This window comes from Sapajus apella, unplaced genomic scaffold, assembly GCF_009761245.1.
Source record: "Sapajus apella isolate SASKATOON/1434 unplaced genomic scaffold, GSC_monkey_1.0 scaffold101, whole genome shotgun sequence".
In the NCBI taxonomy this organism is placed as follows: Eukaryota; Metazoa; Chordata; class Mammalia; order Primates; family Cebidae; genus Sapajus; species Sapajus apella.
In genome coordinates, this window is record NW_022437041.1 from 2,849,573 (window position 1) to 2,870,675 (window position 21,103).

Sequence of the window (21,103 nt, forward strand, 5' to 3'; positions counted from 1 at the left end):
TACCTTTAAGGTTGTTCTGAACTTCTAAAGCTATATCAAGTGCATTAAAGGGCAGAACAGGTTCGTTGGCAATTTGCAAAATCACTTCTCCCGAAAGCTGAAAGAAAAAAGAAAAAAAGGAAATATTAACATTCAGTAATTAGGAGTTTTCATTTGTTTGTTTTTCATGCTTTCAGATATTTTTATACATCTAGAGCAGCAAAAACACACAATAAAAATCTAGTTTTATAAAATCTCATTTTTCTTTTAAATCCTTAATTTTGTCTTTCTATAAAGAAAAAGACCTCAGTAACTTTTTCACATTTCAGAATAGTATAAAGAAATATATCATTCATTTTCTGAGCTGAAATATTAAGAAATGGCTTCCCTCATTGAAAGAGTTGCAATAGACTTTAAATAATTCCTTACAGTTCATAATATCACATGACCAAACAAACAGTAGAGAGGAACAACTGAAAATCAATGTCTGGTTATTGGACTAAGCAAAACTTCAGACAAAATTAATGATTGATTTATTTTATTTGATAACCTACGGGCCACATTTGCCAGTTTACTTTGAAAGTAAACTGGCTTCCAAGTTAACCTGTCTTGTGATTTATGGTAACATCCTGTCACTAAAGAAATTTTTCTGAGTTCCTCAAATTACATACTGATGAATACATAGCCTAATGACATTGAAAAGGATGCTGATTTGCCTTTGAATCGTGAAATTTTGCTGATTTGTTTCAGAATCAGGAAGTTCTGCTGATTGTCCTGCATGTAGACATTTTAACCTGTATGTTGATATCTGTAGCCAGTGATTGTAACTTCTGCATTATACCCTCCAGCAAAAAGAACAACTCTGATATGAGGAGGCTTCCTCCCTTCTTCTAGACTTCCTTAGGAAACCCTCCCAACTTGGAACAGACTCTGCGGTGGTGTGTCTTCACGGGTGGATCTTTACATTTGGCTTCCAATAAACCTCCCTCAAAATCTTAAGTAATATTTTCCTTCATGTTTTTATTCAATTCCTAATTGCTTTTTAATTTTTACAATTTTCTATAATCAAAACTAATAGTATTAATACATATTTGAGATCAATGCTTAAAATAAATAAATAAAAAGTTTAAAAGGCATCCCCAAAGCTCATATCTGCAATTTTCATACATACATAATTCCCCCATGACCCTACCCACATGCACTTCAGCTGAACTAGCATCTGCTTAATAGGCTGAACAAGTCATATGCATTCATACACATCTCAGAGGACCTTCGGGCTGGCAGCAAATGCCATTGTTATCTCTCTCTCTCTCATAAGTGATATTTAATATTTACCTGGGCTTAACAAATGTACCTACATCTCTCATAACCCTGAAGGCAGCACACAGGGAAATGTGACTATGTTGATATTACTAATGCAGTAAGAAATGTGGTTAGTGAATGAAAAACATTGTCTTGTGAAACTACACAGGGGAAATTAGCACACTAACGACACAGAATGCATAAAAGATATAACTTACAAGGAAATTATGATGTTTATATCCAAATATATACATTCAACAAGGTCCCAATTCCACTTAATATTTGATAATGGGTTGGCTCTGTGTCCCCACCCAAATTTCATCTTGTAGCTCCCATAATTCCCATGTGTTATGGGAGGGACCCTGTAGGAGATGATTGAATCATGGGGGCATGTCTTTCCCATGCTGTTCTCATGATAGTGAATAGATTTCATGAGATCTGATGGCGTTTCCCTGATCTCTTTTTTCCTGCTGCCATCCATGAATGATGTGACTTGTTCCTCTTTGTCTTCCACCATGATTGTGAGGCTTCCCCAGCCATGTGAAACTGTGAGTTCTCAAACCTCTTTCCTTTGTAAATTGCATCTTGGGTATGTCTTTATCAGCAGCATGAAAACAGACTAACACAGTAAATTGGTACCAGGAGTGGGGCACTACTGATAAAAAAAAAATTTGGAACTGGGTAATAGGCAGAGGTTGGAACAGTTTGGAGGGTTCAGAAGAAGACAGGAAAATGTGGGAAGGTTTGCAACTCCCTAGAGACTTGTTGAATGACTTTGACCAAAATGCTGATAATTATAGAGAAAATAAAATCCAGGGTGAGGTGGTCTCAGATAAAGATGAGGAACTTTTTGGGAACTGGAGCAAAGGTGACTTTTGTTATGCTTCAGCAAAGAGATTGGTAGCATTTTGCCCCATCCTTGAGATTTGTGAAACTTTGAATTGAGAGAGATGATTTAGGGAATGTGGTAAAGAAATTTTGAAGTTGCAAAGCATTCACGAGATGACTTGGGTGCTGATACAGGCATTCAGTTTTGAAAGGGAAACAGAGCACAAAAGTTTGGAAAGTTTGCAGCCTGACAATGCAACAGAAAAGAAAATCCCATTGTCTATGGGATTTATTCAAGCCAGCAGCAGAAATTTGCATAAGTAACAAAAAGCCAAATGACAATGGGGAAATGTTTCCAGGGCGTGACAGAGATCTTTCAGCAGCCCCTCCCACCACAAGCCCAGTGGTTTTGGAGGAAAAAATGGTTTTGTGGGCCAGGCCCAGGGTTCCTCTGCTGTGTGCCATCTGGGGATTTGGTGCCCTGTGTTGTAGCTGCTCCGATCGTGACTAAAAGAGGCCAAGGAACAATTCGGGCTGTTGCTTTAGAGGGTGGAAGCCCCAAGCCTTGGTAGCTTCCACATGGTAGACTTGAGAACCTCTGCCTACATTTCAGAAGATGTATGGAACTGCCTGTATGCCCAGGAAAAATTCTGTTGCAGGGGCGAGCCCATCCACTGCCAGAGCAGTGTGGGAAAAGGAATGTGGGATGACAGCCCCATACAGAGTCCCTATTGGGGCACCACATAGCGGAGCTGTGAGAAGAGGACCACCATCCTGCAGGCCCCAGAATGATAGCTGCACTGACAGCTTGCACCCTGTGCCTGAAAACGCCACAGACGTGCAACACCAGCTTGTAAAAGCAGCCAGGTGTGGGGTACCTATACCCTGCAAATCCACATGAGTGGAGGGAATCTACCTCCTGTATCAATCTAACCAGGATGTGAGACATGGAGTCAAAAGAGATCATTTTAAAAAGAACTTTAAGATTTGACTGCCCTGCTGAATTTCAGACTTGCATGGGGCCTGCAGCCCCATGTTTTGGTCAATGTCTCCCATTTGGAATGGCTGTAGTTACTCAATGCCTGTATCCCCATTGTACCTAGGAAGTAACTAACTTGCTTTGATTTTACGGGCTCATAGGTGGAAGGGACTTGCCTTGTCTCAGATGAGACTTTGGACTGTGGACTTTTGAGTTAATGCTGAAATGAGTTGAGACTCTGGGGGACCGTTGGGAATGATTGGTTTTGAGATGCGATGATATGAGATTTGGGAGGGGCCAGAGGTGGACTGGTATGGTTTGGCTGTGTCCCCACCTAAATATTATCTTGTAGCTCCCATAATTCCCATGTGCTGTGGGAGGGACCCAGTAGGATATGATTGGGGGGTGGGTCTGTCCCATGTTCTTGTGATAGTGAATGGGTCTCACGAGATCTGATGGTGTTAAAAACGGGCATTTCCCTATACAAGCTCTGTTTTTTCCTGCCTCCATCCACGTAAAATGAGAGTTACTCCACCTTACCTCTGCCACAATTGCGAGGCTTCCTCAGCCACATGAAACTGTAAGTTCTCCATTAAACCTCTTTCCTTTGTCAATTGCCCAGTCTTCAGCATGTCATTATCAGCAGTGTGAAAATGGACTAATATCATATTTAAATGTTATATTTCCCAAATGTTTGCACAATGCAAGTCATAAAAAAATTTAATCCAATTTGATCTTCTATACATTTGGAAAAATGTATTTATTAGAAATAAAGAGGAGAAATGACCCCTTTTTTAAGTTCTGAGATACATGTGCAGGATGTGCAGGTTTGTTACATAGGTAAATGTGCGCCATGGTGGTTTGCTGCACTGATCAACCCATCATCTAGGTATTAAGCCCCATGTGCATTAGCTATTTTTCCTAATGCTCTCCCTCCCCCCACCTTTACTCACCTAAAAAGGCCCCACTGTGTGTTGTTCCCCTCCCTGTGTCCGTGTGTTCTCATTAAAGAATGACTTTTGATAACCTTTTATTCCTTTGAGGTATTTTTCTCCCAGATGTAGCAACCAATGCCTAAGGTATCTTTGCAGTCTTATCCCCAGTGTTGGGGTGCCGAAAAAGGATCTCACAAAATGAGACTTTGACATACCGAGCTAAAGAAAGAGCCTCAAGGTCTCTCAGCCCTTCCCTTGCTTGCCCTGCACCCTTCCAACGCTTCTGTCTCTCTCAAACCACAAGATGAGGATGTTCTCTGAAGTTCTCTTATTTATCTAAAAACTAAAATTCCAAAGAGCAACACAGTCATCTTTCATCCCATCTTAGAAATCTCATTATTTGTCACTGAGGGAATCAACCACATCTGAATGGACTTTTTCAAACAGATAGTGTCACCTCTCAGGATGATTCAATTACTAAAGAGAGTCATTTACAAATTAATTTTGTCTCCCAGGTCTTTTCATTCTCCCTAATAATAATTTACTATTCATGAGAAGAATGGTCTAAATTCCCCATCTCTCTCTGCTTTACAAAAATGGGTACATAAATATATTTCTATACTCCATTGAGTTATTGGGTAATCCTTTTGCAATTCCCCCCATCATGCACATTAAATAAATATCTATGTCTTTTTCTCCTATTAGTCTGCTTGTTGTCAGTTGATTTTCAGCAAAACTTCAGAAAGTGGAGGGAAAGCTTTCCTTTTGCCCCCTACACCAGCATAGTGAATATAAAAGTCCTGAGAAACTGCCTACTCTGATCAAGCTGTACTTCAGGAAAAGAATTGTCTGCAATAGAGTGATATAAATTATCTTTCAATTCTACCTCACCACATCCAAATCATACAAGGAACACCAAAATATAAAAATAAATTGTTTATAAAAATAATTTTTAAAATAAAATAAGAAGGATTATGGTTGATCTTTTTTTTTCAAATTTGAACTGTATAATAAAGACTCCAGAACACATCTGTTTTGTTTATACTTAGAATCTGGATACCACACATTACAAAATATTAAAATAAAAGAGAAAGGAGGAGGGAGAAAGGCAACTTCTCTGAGTGCTGCTGAAGAAAGCTGTTTTGTTTTGTTTTTTTAAGAGTAGCTCGGCAGCTTGAACACTGGTATATAAGCCAACTACCTTGCTATTTCTTTCAAAGAAAATCTGGCAACAGAGATTGCAACGTCAGAAACACCTGGACCACAATGGAATGCTTAGACTAAATTGGCTTTCTTTGCAGCTTCGTAAGCAAGAGGAAGATTTGTATACCCTTTACCCACTCTGAAACTCAGCCATCCTCAGGCATGCCAGAACAACTTTCCTTTACATTCATATAAGGCCTCATTCTTTTCAAAGTGCTTTACACATGCATATCTCATTTCAGTATCGCGACAACCCTAAGAGACAGGTAGATGGGGAATTAATATCCTTTGTTAAAAACATTGGGAATTGGCCGGGCGTGGTGGCTCATGCCTGTAATCCCAGCACTTTCGGAGGCTGAGGTGGGTGGATCACGAGGTCAAGAGATCGAGACCATCCTGGCCAACATGGTGAAAACCCATCTCTACTAAAAAAAATACAAAAATTAGCAGGGCGCAGTGATGTGCACCTGTGGTCCCAGCTACTCGGGAGGCTGAGGCGGAAGAATCACTTTAACCCAGGACGCAGAGGTTGCAGTGAGCTGAGATTGTTCCACTGCACTCCAGTCTGGTGAAAAAGCAAGATCCGTCTAAAAAAAAAAAAAAAAATTGAGAATCAACTTCATCGAGAACAGTTAACAGTAATGGCAAAGCTAAAATACCAAAAACTAAATTTTCTTGAGCACCTACTAGGTGTCATAGCTGTATGGAAGTTTTTAAACATCATTCTCTCTCATTCTCACAACAGCTCAGCAAGGCAGATATCATGTTTGTATAAAAAAAGAAATTGAGGTCTCAGAGGTTAGTTAACTTGCTCAAGTCACCTACTCCAGGGTAATAGATTTGAAGGCCTGTGCTACTTTTTTGCTGTAACATGAGGTTTAAGTCAGGATCTAGAAACAAAACTCTCAGTTGGTTATTTATGGAAAACTAAAGCTAGAATTAATGTTTTTTACTTCTTGCCACTGTTCTTTCCACTCTACTACTGTGTTTCCTGGTGAAAAAAATACGAAAACCTATGTTTCTTGTAATACTACTGGCCAATACCTGCAATACCTTATTTCCAATCCTGAACATCTATTATATTTACATACCTGTGGCACATAGCATAAGCAAATAACTATTCAACATCTGTAAAATTACAATGCAATGACTTTACAAGTACACATCTGCCTCCAGATCCTGGGGTCATCCTTTCCACTCTTCTCTGAGCAAACTAGCCCTGAGCAGAAGATAAAGGAATAATAAATTAAAAATAGAAAACTGCATAGAACTAAAAATATTTTTAAAAGATAAAAGGACCATTGTGTGGAAAACTGAGTCAATAATCACCACATTGCAAAAGATTTCACTTTCACTAAATAATATCGATATTTCCAGAGTTAGTAGTCTCACTGGTTTAGGCAAGATCAGATTGACAAAATATAAAACCTATACATAGAACCTTATTCTAGATTTTAAGAATATAAATATCACCCTATGAGGCAACAAGGCAACAGATTATTTACAAAGTTTAAGGAAAAATTGCACACACACACACACACACACACACACAAACACACGTATACACAACCCTGTATTAAGTTTTCTTAAAATACTCTTTTGAACTTTTAAATACAACTAAAATTACTTTAGATCAAGGAAAGAGAAGTCAAAGTACTTCTTTGACTTCATCACAAATCTTTCTCTTACTCACCAGACCAATGTAGACAAGAAAATATTATTTACTTAACTGTCAATATCTAAAGAGTAGTGTGCATTTTCTTCCCTTAATTTTTGTAGCTCATTACCCAGTATAGTGCCTGTATTCGCAATAAATGCTTTCAATGAATCTGTTACTTATTGAATGGACAGTGCATTCAAACATATATAGGTTCACTAAAACAACACCAATGCCTTGGGTCTATCATGTCATTTCTCTTTAGCCACAGGCATGGTTGAGCATTGTGTAGTTTATATAATTTTATAAACCCAGATTAAAGTAATCATAGTTTATACCTTTCACTTAAGCTGTAAGCTAAACTATCATCATGGGATATTTTTATGTCCTCAATTAAATTTAAAATGCAATAGAGCCCTACTATGAAAGTTGATGTTGTGAGGTAACAATAACACCTGTTTTATAAGGTAGCATTAAAAAAAAAACTGTGATATCACCGTGGCACTTGCTAAAAAAACAAAAACAAAACAAAACAAAAACTTCACCTGAATTAAATTTAAAGGAGTTTAATTGTGCAATGAGTGATTTGTGAATCTGGCAGCCCTCAGAGTCACAACAGGCTCAGGGACTGCAGGGATGCCTTGTGGTCGGAACAAATGTACAGACAAAGAAAAGGGAAGTGACGAATAGAAACTGGACGTGAGGCAGAGAAACAGCTGTACTGGTTACAGGCTGGGGTTTGCCTTATTTAAACACAGTTTGAACTCTCAGCAGGGTATGAGTGGTTGCAGTATGGCTGCTGGGATTGACAAAGACTCAGCTATTGTTACAGGTGCAGACTACTAAGGTAGGTTTTCAATCTTGTCTACCTATTAGTTAAGTTACAGTTCATCGGCAGTGACTCAAATATACAAGCATGGAGTCCTTCTCAGGCCGTTGTTAGTTTGCTTTAACACATGGTATAAGATACCATGACAAATCATGAACCGTCCTAACTAGTAGCTATTGATCCTTTATTGTGTGATTATTAGCATGCTATGGGGAAGAAAGAGCTAAAAGATAGTTGCTCTCCTCAGAACCTACTTTCCTGTTATAGATAAGTCATTCCACTTTTACACAATTGGAAAAAGAAGTTAACAGTATAAAATTAGTAAACATGAGTATTTTATTTCCTAGAAAGCACCATTTTCTATTCTACTCTAAACGTACCATGTAATGACACCATACGCATATACCTGGGGATCAGGAATCTAGATTGTAAAATGGGACAGGTATTCTAGACCAGGGAAATAAAATCAGCAGAAATCCAGTGCAGAAGAACGCCAACGCTTTCTTTTTACTTTTAGAGTAAAACAGCACTTTTTAGAGAAACAAGAAATCAGTGTGACTGAAACGGAGTTCTCAGTTACTGGGAAGTCAGTTTGTGTGAGGGGTGTGGGACCAAGGGTCAGAAAATCCAAAAACTCATCCAAGGCATATGGCCATGATTCAGTGATCCGCAGGGAGTCTGCTCCACTCCTTTTAACTTTCGGAGCAGAGGCATAACCTGATAAATCATGGCCTGGAAGAGTCTTTACAACAGGATTTCGTGGTGCATAGTGCCCTTCAGGCTGTTATGTTCATCCTGAAGTGGCCTGTCTCTGATTTATGTCACTTTATACTAGAAGCCCCCCCAATTTAACAACACACATCCTGTGGATAACAAACCTTAGGGCAGCCAGCCGTGGGCAAGGGGAGTGGAGGGAGCTTCCTGAAGATGGGCAGAATGAGAAGCAGCCTCCAGTCCTCACGACCCCTTTCCAAAGCTGCACTATCCACAGAGGAGAGGGATATTGTTTTCCTGACATACCAAACCTATTTTCCCAAAATATTATAAATTAAATGATGTTATGTAAAATTAGTGCACAAAGTCCATGTATCTATAACATGACTAAAATAGAGTCTTAAGATTGTCATTGTCTTTCATTTGGAATACTCCACAAACTCCCTAATTGTTTTAAATGTCTGCCTCAAACACATTCTCCACCTTGTAATCCGAGTTATGCAGTTACTTGATTGGAATTTGTTTCTTGTGCACTCCCAGAAAACAGACCTGTTTGTCCCATTTCCTTTCTATTGCTCCCCTTGACCTATACCAAAGTTTACCATATCTAATATTCAACTGTAATTTGACAAGTTTATGTATGAAAAATTACTTCAAAGTAAAAATGTCTTAGGAAAGCAAGACCTTAGATAACTCCCACAACTATCAAAAAGGAAGCTTCAGGTAGAACCCACATCACAGAAACTAGTGAGGAAAATCTCAAATGCCACACCTGTGACTACCTCAGCCCCAGTAAGAGCCTCCACGAGAGCCCCAAGTGAGTTGCATGTATAAGTGGAAACATCCCATCGCCTGAAGAATGCCTCTGTTCCTGCCCGTGGATGACTTGAGGGTTTCTTTCTGAAGAAAGATTTTGGTGGAATGCTTAGGAGGGATTGCCAAAGGTCTTGCTTCCACTGCTTACATTTGTGAAGGCCAATATTTGGAAGAGAAAGAGATAGGAAAATTATCCCGGAATCTCTAAGCATTTAGGAATGAAATGGTTTAAGATCCTACTTTTCCTTCTTAAGTTCTCAAAGATATTAGAATGATTTTGATGGACTGAGGTAGTCTCCAATGAGGACTACCTTAGCTGTTGCCTTATCTTTTAGCAAAGGATTTCCGAATTCACTGAAGAATTCTGATAGTGCAACTTGCTTCAAGGAGAAAAGTTTTAATCCGGGGAAATATTTGGCATATATAGTTCCCCAAACTCATGGCCATTATTAGGAGCTCCTGGGACTTACCAGTTTGGTCCATGGGCCTGTCACAAAGAAAGTATGTGTGAACCTAAAGACCTGTGTTAGCGAACAGCATTAAACTTGAAAACAGCAGTGTGGATGGTGGATGGCCATAGCTGTGAATACCTCTGGAGGAGACAGAGCTCTTTTCTCTCAGCATGCTGAGAAACTGCTGTTTCAGTCACCACAATGCCTCCCACACTTGCCAAGAGCTGAACCAGGATATTGAAACACTGGGTTGGGAGCCTGGCACATGCCTTCCCTGCAGTTTCTGGAGCAAACAGACCATGCTAAGGCTCTCAGGAGCACTTGGACATGATGGAAAATCGATGGTAAGTGAAGCAAAGAAGGAAGACATAAACAGGGTATGTCTCCACTGAAATTTAATTTGATTATGAAAGAGATGGGCTCTTAACTTGGGCCTAAACTGCTAACGATATATTTTTTTTGCAAATATGTACTAATACCTGCCAACACCAGGGCATTGAAGAAGACAACAACTCATGATGTCAAGAAACCAATGGCTAGGAATATAAACTCCCTGATTCAAGTCCTCCTTTCCAGCTTCTGCTCCTGCTGAATGCCCCATTTATCTCTTGTTTCTCAGCCTAAACTCTGACCACACCATCTCCAGTTTACCAGGACTCTTAGTTTGGGTTCCCCCTCAAAACAACAAATTTAAGATGAAATTTGAGCACAAGTAGTTCATTGAGAGGTGAGGGAGTAGGATGGGAAGGAGAGACAAGGAAACAAGACAACCAACAGGAGGCACTTTATCAAGTCAGCTCTCACTGTGGATGACTGAAGCTTAACCTTGATGGAGAAAACCTGAGAGCCAACACAAACCAGGTGCCTCAGGATTTTCCCATTCAAGGGGAAGGGAGCAGTATATTGATCCCCTAGCTCCCAATCGGGCATTGCTCCATGGAAGTGTTACATTTTAATCTCTGAACTGTCCTGTTCACTGGCAGCTTTCCAGGGCTGAAAAAGCCTCAGGCAAAGGGAAAGTTTAGTATTTGCAAATCTATTACTAAAATAGAATGCCTACTTTCTATTCCCATGCCACAGAAAAGAAGCTCATGTAATTTTTTTTTCAAATGTAAGATAGATCTCCTCTTTTGGTGACTGTCATCAACTATCTGTTATTAAATTGTAGTAGAGAAAATATTACACATGAATTTGACAATAACAAATTAGCTTTTTGGCATTTTAAATGACTATTTTTTAGTGATGTACTTATGTTCTGACTTTGTAACATAGTTGTATTTTCTGCTACTCATATTGTTTCTAGAGAGAGACCAAGGTATGCTAATATTTCTTAGTGTTCTGGAAAAAGAAGCTTCAAGATACTAACTTTACTTTAACTTTACTGTGTTTCGTAGTAATTTGCATGTGCTGATTGACAAATTAAGTATCTTCATTATATTTCACTAACAACTATCTTTAACATATCATTAATAATAATAACAGCCGCTAACAGTAGCACTCTTGCCATATGCCAGGCATGATTCTAAATTCTTTATATAAATTAATTCGTTGAATCCTTACAATAGCCTTATTCTATTTTGCATGAGAAAACAGAAGCATTGCTCAGTTAATTAAATTTCCCAAGGCCACTTAGCTAGTACATGGTAATTTTGAGATTTGAGCTCAAGCATTCTGGCAGCAGATCTGGACTCTTAATTGTTATCCTAATTAGCACCTTTAAAATTTTTTTCCAATCCCTTTTCTAATTTTAACAAATCAGGAATACCAGTGGCCAATATTTACCAAATGTGAACATGATTCTAAGGGATAATCAAGGGCTGATTACACCTATTTAAAATAAAGACTCGAGCAAGTGATCCTACCAGGATTACAACTTTTGATACATTGCAGTGCTATTTTTCATGTCTGTAAATCCTGCTTTTCTGAGCCTAGAGAAAGGGAAGTAGAAATTTATGAAGTAAAACAATTCTCTAGGATACCCTAAGTGAACATTTTCCTCATTTGTCTGCCAATAAATAACATGGATTAAATATATATCAAATACACTGGAAGGGCAAGGAAATAAACAAGGGGGTAAGTTGGTAGGCATAATCATCAGTATTTATCTGCCTTAGTAGATTAGAAGTTGTTGTTATTCCAGCCTCAGGTTCTTTGAACAAGGTTCAGTGAAATCCTTCTAAAAACTAACATGAACGCTTACCCAGTGAAAGTCAGTGATCATCCATTCATTTATATCCATACTGCTTAAAGGCTTTCTAGCATTAAAATTAATATTTATGGGACACCAGCTGTTTGTCAGGGACTATGCTAAGTTTGGGGGATTTTGAAACTTTTCTCATGAGAGAGGATAGGCATTGACTACAGTTATTAGGTTGGTGCAAAAGTAATTGCAGTTTTTGCCATTAAATATAAAAAGTTAAAAATTTCAAAAATTAAAAAAAAAATCCTACTAGGTGCTACTGTGTGCTGTGGTTGGTGACACATTTGAGAGCATCAAGAAAGGCTTCCTTGAGAAAATTCCCTCCATGGGAAGACACAGATTTGGTGCAAAAATATCTATCCTCTTATATCTGTTTACACAAGGTTGCTTAGCTGAATTTTTTATATCTTCACATGACAACAGAATTTTAAAGTCAAAGGTATTTTATTGTTTAACGTATATTTCTTGAAAGTTCCTTCTAAAGAAAGACATACCTTTGAGTAGACAGAACTATCCTCTCTGCCCACTGCAGAACTTGCCCTGCCCACCCCACATAACTACCACCAGCAGAAACCAAGTTTTCTGTCGTTGCAAATACTACCACAGCTGTGGCACAACAAAGGGGGTCGTGGTTGTGTATTTTTAAAAGAGGAATTTTATGTTCATTAAATAATGTACTTTGTCAATTATCCAATTCAATTCATCTTAGAGAGATTAGAGAATTGATTTATCAGAGTTTGTAATAATGCTAAAGAGACATATAACAAGCACACATAAGGCACAAGGACAGAAGAAGCCTTTCATAAAGAGCTATAAAGAGAAAATTCTCTTAGAAATTGTGTTTTCAGAGCGTAATGCTGAGTATCTGTACATGTGGAATAATGTGGTTTTAGGTTTCTCTTTAGGCATTTAATAAAACAGTGCTTTCTGGAGGGACAAAGATGTATTTCCTCCTACTATCGAACCAATCAGCAAAAAACACTTTGGTAATAAATGAATGCAATCACATACAGAGCCAATTATTTCGTTAACAGATCAATACTATCATTATGATATAAATTATTAATATAATTATTTCCTTTTATATGTGTCAGTTGAAAACCCAACAAAAAAATAAACCTCTGTTCTACTATAGATTTGGACATGTGGCATAATTCTGCTTTTTAAAAAATAATATCTTGGAATGTTGTTTTATTTTTTTTTAATTAACATTAAAAATAATGACATCATGTTTCTATCTTATAGATACAGTGAAGGCGCTAGAGAGAGGTAGAGACCTAGGAATAAAAATAAATAAATAAACAGATTGTTCTTTTGAACTTGCTGCTTCTACCCAGTGAGATTTTAAATGATGGTCAAAATATATGTGACCCTTACTGTATGCAATTACATTGTTAATGCAATTTCTTTCTTGGCTATAAATACAATAGCTGTTACTGCAGATTGCGTCCTACAACGTGAGACTTGACATTTCAAAAATAGAAAAAATACCACAAGGGCTTTAGACCCTTTGGTGTGTGATTCTATTCATGACAAGGTTCTTGCAGTAACTTTCTTTGAACTAGATGCTATTGTTCAGTTGAATCCAAAAATATAGGTGGGTAAATAAGAAACTGCACAAACAGAGCATACTGTCAAGCTCTAGAAATTCCAAGATTTTTCTTTTTCCTTCACATGCTGCTTAAAAATAAACAGGACTCTTATATTAATAGTTCCTTGCTTTTCAAATATCCCAGGATGTGTCATATAACATAGCCCGACAATTCAAGAACTTAAGTATCTTTATAGCTGACCAGTCAAATCATGTGATATGACCCTATACTTTTATTAGTACACTTTATCTGAGAGATATTTATCTTGATGAGGTGCTTATAAAGCCCCTACATCTAATTCTTAGTCTTCAGTTAAATGGTAAAACTGTGACATTGTTCCTGTAATAAAGGGCCTTATAGTTTGCATGCTATTAACAACGAAAAACAGAAAGAACATACAAAATGTCACATCCGACTCAAAGGTCAAAGAAATAGGAAAACACTGCTTACTATGAACAGCAATAGACCAAGAACAGTTCTTGGAGGATAGTTTGGTTTTGCTGGATCTTAAAGAAAGGATACAATTCAGAGAGCTGGAGAAAATTGAGGGCAGCACTTAGTAAGAGGAGGAGGTAAGTGAAAATTCTGATCCCAACACCAAGTCAGTCAGTCTTGATGGAAGGATTTTTTTTATAGGAGAGAATGAAAATAGTAGGCCAAAGGAAAGCCTGATCTGGAGACGTGAAGATAAAAATGTTTTCATGTATTAATTTTGTCTAGCAATTGATACTCATATTTCCATGTTACCACCATCACCAAAAAGTATAACATCTAAATATATATTGTCGAAAACATTGGCCTTCAATTTAGAATGTGTCCGTTTAATACTTGAACTTCCATGCATCTCTGTTTCCCTGTCTTTAAGGCTTTACTCTCTAAAACCCAGTCACAATGTCTCTTAAAGTTTTAGCATGTGGCTGGTTATTGAGGAGTGCTGAGAGTTTTGAAGGGCTCAATCTAATAACAGCAGTTGAGGGCTATCTGAAGAGCTCATTATTGTGACTATTTTCTGGAACCTGAAGTGGATTTTAACCAACTGCCGGAGCTGTGACAAACCTCACGTTTCTTATGCAACTTGCTTATATAGATGCTGTGAACTGAGCAGTCTTTTCTAAATCTGGGGAAGCTGGACTAACGGCTGGGGCTCAGTAGAGCCTGCCCCTAGGAGCGGGTTAAGAAGCAGAGGTAGGACACCTTCCCACGAACTTCAGAAAACCTCCTTCCTTTGTTCTCTAAAGTTTGTGTGAGCTTTGTATGTTTGCATCCTCAAAAAAAATTAGAAACACTACATGATGCATCATTGCATTGTATGGCTGTTGACTCTTTGCAAAGAAATTAGTGCTCTGGACTGGTAAAGGGGTTTGTAATACATCTATGGTTTTTGCATATTCTAAAGACAGACAAAAGAAAGGAACAGAAAGTATTAACTAAAACTCTACTACCGATCAGGCCTTTCATGGTAACTGTGAATGGGATGATTTAATTCAATCATATCAACAAACCTGCCCATTATATTATGCAATACTGGTAATGATACAGATTGAAGCCAGGCTATGAAGGGTCTCAATAGTCTATAATAAAGACCTTATTTCACTTAAAATGTAATTTATTTCGTGGAAAACAGCAGCAAAGGAGGCTATGTTTAGTGAATGGCTAACAATGTCTTTGTAAAGGTGGCAAGAATTCAGTGCCCATTTATTCAACTTATTTAAAAAACTGGGGGCATATCCTGGGGTCATGCACTAGTGGACTGCCTCATTTACTTAGGCAGATTAAGAGGTGCCTTAGTTTTATTATCTCGGTTATGTATTGTGTCATTCATGGAATAAATAACTTTATTTGTCCTCATTTTAATGGAAAAATTAATTGCTATGTAATATATACTTGTGAAATATATAATTTAAATATACATTTATAAGTAACGAAACTAATTCGCAAAGGGCCAAACATTTTACATAAATTTATATAGTAACAACTGATGAAAAAAATCTTCTCTATCTGATTTTGTCAACACAATTTGCAGATAAGAATATAGGGGTAGAAAATTGAAATGATTTGATTTGCCAAACATCATATAGCTATTTAGATGCAAAACAAGAGCTGGGATTAAGGTCTTAAAGTGCTCAATACATTACTTTTACAGACAACAAAATACAAGAAATAGAATCCAAACTGATTGTGTGTGTGTGTACGTGTGCATGTGTACAAGATGAAAATACAAAATATGAATGAGAAATGTGGTAAACACACCATATACCAAAAATATACAAATGGTAGTGAGCTATAAAATTTGGCCATTGCATTTATTACACTTTATTACAATGCATTGAAAAACAGTCTCCTGATTTCATTATGTTCTGGCTTCTCCAGGAGTAGCTCACAGGCCCACTCTAAGACACTCACCATGTCTAGGTAGATTATCTTATGTGGTCACCGCATTTCCCATCCCAGCTCTTATACCAATTTATTCTCTATTTCTCTGTTCCACTAGAGAAAAATGTATTAATGATTTTACATTGTGGTAGATGTCTTGATTTCTTCCAATAATTTGATCAGTTTTTATTTTGTATACATGTTAGTTGGTGCCTTTGTATCCAGAATTGCTATGTCTTCCTAATTATTCATTTTATTAACCATACGAGCTCATCCTCTAATCAGAAAAACCTCTAAGTTTGAGCTTTGCCGGAAAGTCTCCTCTGATATTGATATTGTTATGTCAGATTTCTTTGATAGCGTATGACTTGAAATTAATATGTAACTGCCTTTCTTAAAAGTAAAAAATACAGTCTGAGAATTTTTTAACTGATGTACCTGTTTATAGTTATTAGAATTACAGATACATCTGCATTTATTATTTTGTATTTTCTAGACAATGAGCTCTTTACTTCGTTTCCTCCTTCTTGAAGCATATTAGCTTGACTGAGTTTTCTTTTTTCCCTTTTCTTTTACTTTTCTATAGGTTTAATTGTATATTCGATTTTTATTTTTCATTTATTTGGTTAAGCACATTAAATCTTAGACAGACTCAGTTGGCTAACAAGGTCTACAGGTAATTAATATCTTTACCTACCTCCCAACTACAAAGTATGAAAGATGTTTACAACTCATTAAAGTCCTTCTTTTTCTCTCTTACATTGTCTGATATTTTTTAGTCATTCTTATTAGTGTGGTTTTCTTTATAGTCAGCAATTAGTTATACTTACCACAACTTCGCCATTTTTTGGGTACACCATTAGTTCTTTTATCCTGGCATTACCGTAACAGGATTCAATTTCCTTCTTACTGAAATGTATTCTTCAGTAGTTATTTCAGTGAAAGCCTGTAAGTGGCAAACTTGTCTCAGCCTTTTTCTAAAAATATCTTCATTTCCTTCTCACTTTTGAATAATACTTTAGATTAGTACTGAATTCTAGGTTGAGAGTTATTTTTCTTTAACATTTTGAAGTTATTTCTAGTTTATTTTGTTGCTATGAAGGGGACGTTAGTTGCAGTCTAGCTGTTATTCTTACTTTTATCCCTGAGAGACGCTTCATCACTATTTTTTTAGATGTGGATTTATTTTTAATATATCCTACTTGTGACTGAATCTTCAAAATAAAAATTGATGTCATTAAGGAATCTTGGAAAATTATCAGCCATTATGCTTTCAAATACTGCATCTGCTCCAGTGTCTTGTTCTGGAATTTAGAATGAGAAAGTAAAAAAATATGACTTTCTCATTTTTCATTTTATTTTCCTTCTTTTGATGTTTTCTGGAGTACTTCTTTACATTTATCATTCACTTCAACAAATGGCTCTCAACATTTATACATATTCCTTTTAAAATCATCCATTGTATTTTTAATGTCACTGATTATGTTATTTCTAGAGTAATTATTTTTAAAATTATTTTCTATCTCATGATTAACTCTTTCATTATGGTTTCTAATTTTTTTTAAATTAAAACTCTTATAAGTTTGTTTCAGCACTGATTGTTGTGTTTAGCTTGATTGTTGTGTATACTTATCACAGTGGATCAATTTCCACCATTATTTATAATTTTTATTGTGAATGCTTGTGTGCATATATGTCTATGTATGTTTCTAAGAAATAAAAATGACTAATAGGGTGCTATGGCCTGAATGTGTACTCCCAAACTTTATATGTTGAAATTCTAACCTCCAACTTTATGATATTAGAAAGTAAGTTCTTTGAGAGGTGACTAGAATATGAAGGCTGACCTCTCGTGTTTGGGATTCGTGTCCTTAGAAAAGAGATCACAGAGAGTTAGCTTGTTCCTTCTGCCACGTGAGGACACTGTGCAAAGGCACCTTCTGTGAATCAGGAAACAGTCCTCACAAGACACAGAATCTTCCAGTGCCTTGATCCTGAACTTTCCAGCCTCCAGACTTGAGCCTGGGAGGTGGAGGTTATGGTGGGCTGAGATCACTCCACTGCACTTCAGCCTGGGTGACAAGAGTGAGACTCCACCTCAAGAAAAAAAAATCTGCTGTCTTGAAGTCACTGTTAAAATCAGACTAAACTTCGATCATCTCCTTCAAAGTAGCTGTTAGTATATTAATTTCTGTTCTTTTCTTTTCTCTGTTTCTCTCTCTCTCTTTTTTTTTTTTTTTTTTTTTTTTTTTTTTTTTTTTTGAGACAGGATCTCACTTTATCATCCAGGCTGGAGTGCAATGGTGTGATCTTGGCTTACTGTGTCACTGTGGTCTCCACCTCCTGGGCTCAAGCAATGCTCCTCCTAAACCCCCCAAGTAGCTGGGCCCACAGGCCTGTGCTACAATGCCTGGATAATTTTGTGGTTTTTTTGGTAGAGACATGTTGGCCAGGCTGGTGTCATACTCCTGGGCTTAAGCAATCCTCCCACATTGGCTTCCCAATGTGGTGGGATTATAGGTGTGAGCCATCACACCAGGCATAGAATATTAATTTATTGATTTAAAAAACTAAAATACCTTGTGACTTACTCTAAAGCTGAATTGTTCTTGTTCTGAAGCTGAGAGAATAATTTAGTGAAGGATTCAAAATCTTGCACCCAGGTCATGGCAGATGTAGGAATCAGTGCTTGCAGCCCTGCATCAAAAGGATAATGTGGCTGAGTGCCATACTTCACACCTGTAATCCCCAGTGTTTTGGGAGACTAAGGCAGGAGGATTCCTTGAGGCCAAGATATCAGTCTTTCTGAGGTTGTTCTCTATGCAAATTTCGTAATGCAATTCAAAGTCTATGTCATTTTATCCCTAAGTGGGTATTCAAACTCTAGGGCCCAAACTTAGAGCCTAAAGCCAAATCTAATATTCTGGACAACGATAGCATCAGATTAACAAATTATAGCTCTGGTTTGGTATTATTTATTCTTCCTGACATCAGGGAATATTTTTCTTTTTCCTGTCATGTAGTTACCTGTTTGTTTAGCTTAAATGTATCCAGCATTCCATAATTATGTACCAGAAGGTAAGTCCGTATTAAATCAGTCTCCAATGTTACGGAAATTAGATTCTTTCAAAACACTCTTTATATAGAGCCAGGATGACTTGCCTGTTTTGCAACTTAGATTAGATAATATAACTTGGCTCTTAAAACTTAGCTTCTCATTGCCCTCCGATACCAGCTGGCATTCTCAGGCCTTTCACGATCTGGTCTTCAGTCTCACTCCGAGCCACGTTCCTTCTCAATCACTTTTATATTCCGGACATTCTAAGACGTTTTTGCTGTTATATATTTGCATGTGCTTTTCCCATTAACGGAAGTGCTCTGTGTTCAATTCTTTGTAGAGGCGACTCCTTCTCATCCTTTAACCCTCAGCTTAATTTTGAGCTTCTTAGTCAAGCTCCCATATCAACCACAGGGAAACAGAAAACAGGATCTCTCCCAACTTCCCCCAGCATTTTTATCTCTTACAGCAGTCGACATTTTACTTCATGGACTTTCTGTTAGTGTTTGTATTTACTATTCGTGTAATATATATATATATATATATATGGTTTGGAATTTTGTCACTGCCTATTAAATATAAGTTATCTGAGTGTGTCTGTCTTGCCTATTTGTTTATGACTATATGCACAGCTCCTAATCACAGCTCATTCCTTACAGTAGATTTAAATAAACAGTTATTGAATGAATGAATAAAGAATTTAAGACAGTAATTTCTATATCATCAAATTTTTGAGTCTCTTCTTTTTTTCCTTTGAGACAGAGTCTTGCTCTGTCACCCAGGCTGGAGTGCACTGGGACAAATTTGGCTCACTACAACCTTTGCCTCCCAGGTTCAAGTGATTCTTGTGCCTCAGCCTTCCAAGTAGCTGGGATTACAGGTGTGCACCACTACACCTGGCTAATTTTTGTATTTTTAGTAGAGACCAGGTTTTACTATGTTCTCCAGGCTGGCCTCAAACACCTGACTTCAGGTAGTCTACCCTCCTCAGCCTCCCAAAGTGCTGGGGTTAGAGGTGTGAGCCACTGTGTCCAGACTTGAGTGTCCATCTTACCGTCATTTTTTTTTTTTTTAGATGAAGTCTCTCTGTTACCCAGGCTGGAGTGCAGTGGCACAATCTCAGTTCACTACAACCCTTGCCTCCCTGGTTCAAGCAATTCTTCTGCCTCATCCTCCCAAGTAGGTTGGGACTATAGGTGCACACTGCCAGACTCAGCTACATTTTGTATTTTGGTAGAGACAGGGTCTTACCATGTTGCCCAGACTGGTCTCGAACTCCTGAGCTCAGGCAATCTGCCTGCCTGGGCTTCCCAAAGTGCTGGATTACAGGCATGAGACACTGCACCCAGCCCATCTCATAGTCATTTGTTGAATTTTTTGACTCCTAACATTCTTTGATCAATTATCATCAAGTTACAAGGACTATGGAAAAATTAAAAAGACATCTAATAATAACATTTACAAAGTCTATGCAAAAAGTATTCATGTTGGTAATTTTGGTACTTACTATGCATGTATGTATCACTTAGAGATAGACCAAAGAAAGATATGAGATTTTAAAGACATGACTATTGTTTTAAGCATTTTAAACATCTCCTAAAGAGAGTCCATAAACAATTGAACAGAGTATAATAAACTCTTCTACTAGAATAGAGCAGAGTGAACAATGGTGTGGCAGCCAGTGAATCTGGATCTTAACCCTGGTTCTGTCCCTATCCTTGTGGCTTTGGACACAAAACAGCTTCTTTAGGCTTCTGTTCTTGCAGTCCATAAGGGATGATGTAAGAGTAACACCAAAGAAACATTCCACATATAATTAATACATTATTGTTTTTAATAGTAATGTAAAAATATTAGGGAAAATCTGATCTTTCTTAAACATTATTACTTATTTTAAATGAGAATAGATAATTTGGAAAAAAGAAAATAGTCATGAAGTCTTTGCCCATGCCTATGTCCTGAATGGTATTGCCTAGGTTTTCTTTTAGGGTTTTTGTGCTTTTAGGTCTTATGTTTAAGTCTTTAATTCATCTTGGTTTAATTTTTGTATAAGGTGTAAGGATAAGGTCCAGTTTCAGTTTTACGCATATGGTTCATCAGTTTTCCCAAAACCGTTTATTAAACAGGGACTAAAACACAAAAAGCAATGGCAACAAAACCAAAATTGACAAACGGATCTAATAAAG

At 37.3% G+C, this 21,103-nt stretch overlaps 1 protein-coding gene across 8 annotated transcripts in view; it reads right to left on the reverse strand.

Moving 5' to 3' along the window:
- The window catches only part of NAALADL2 (N-acetylated alpha-linked acidic dipeptidase like 2), a 1,348,438-nt gene that overhangs the window by 60,069 nt on the left and 1,267,266 nt on the right, over nt 1-21,103 (reverse strand). For all 8 annotated transcript variants that reach the window (XM_032258245.1, XM_032258244.1, XM_032258247.1 and 5 more), the window contains one exon: nt 4-97. In XM_032258245.1, the coding sequence (XP_032114136.1) occupies nt 4-97 (94 nt within the window). The remainder of the gene's footprint in view (nt 1-3; nt 98-21,103) is intronic.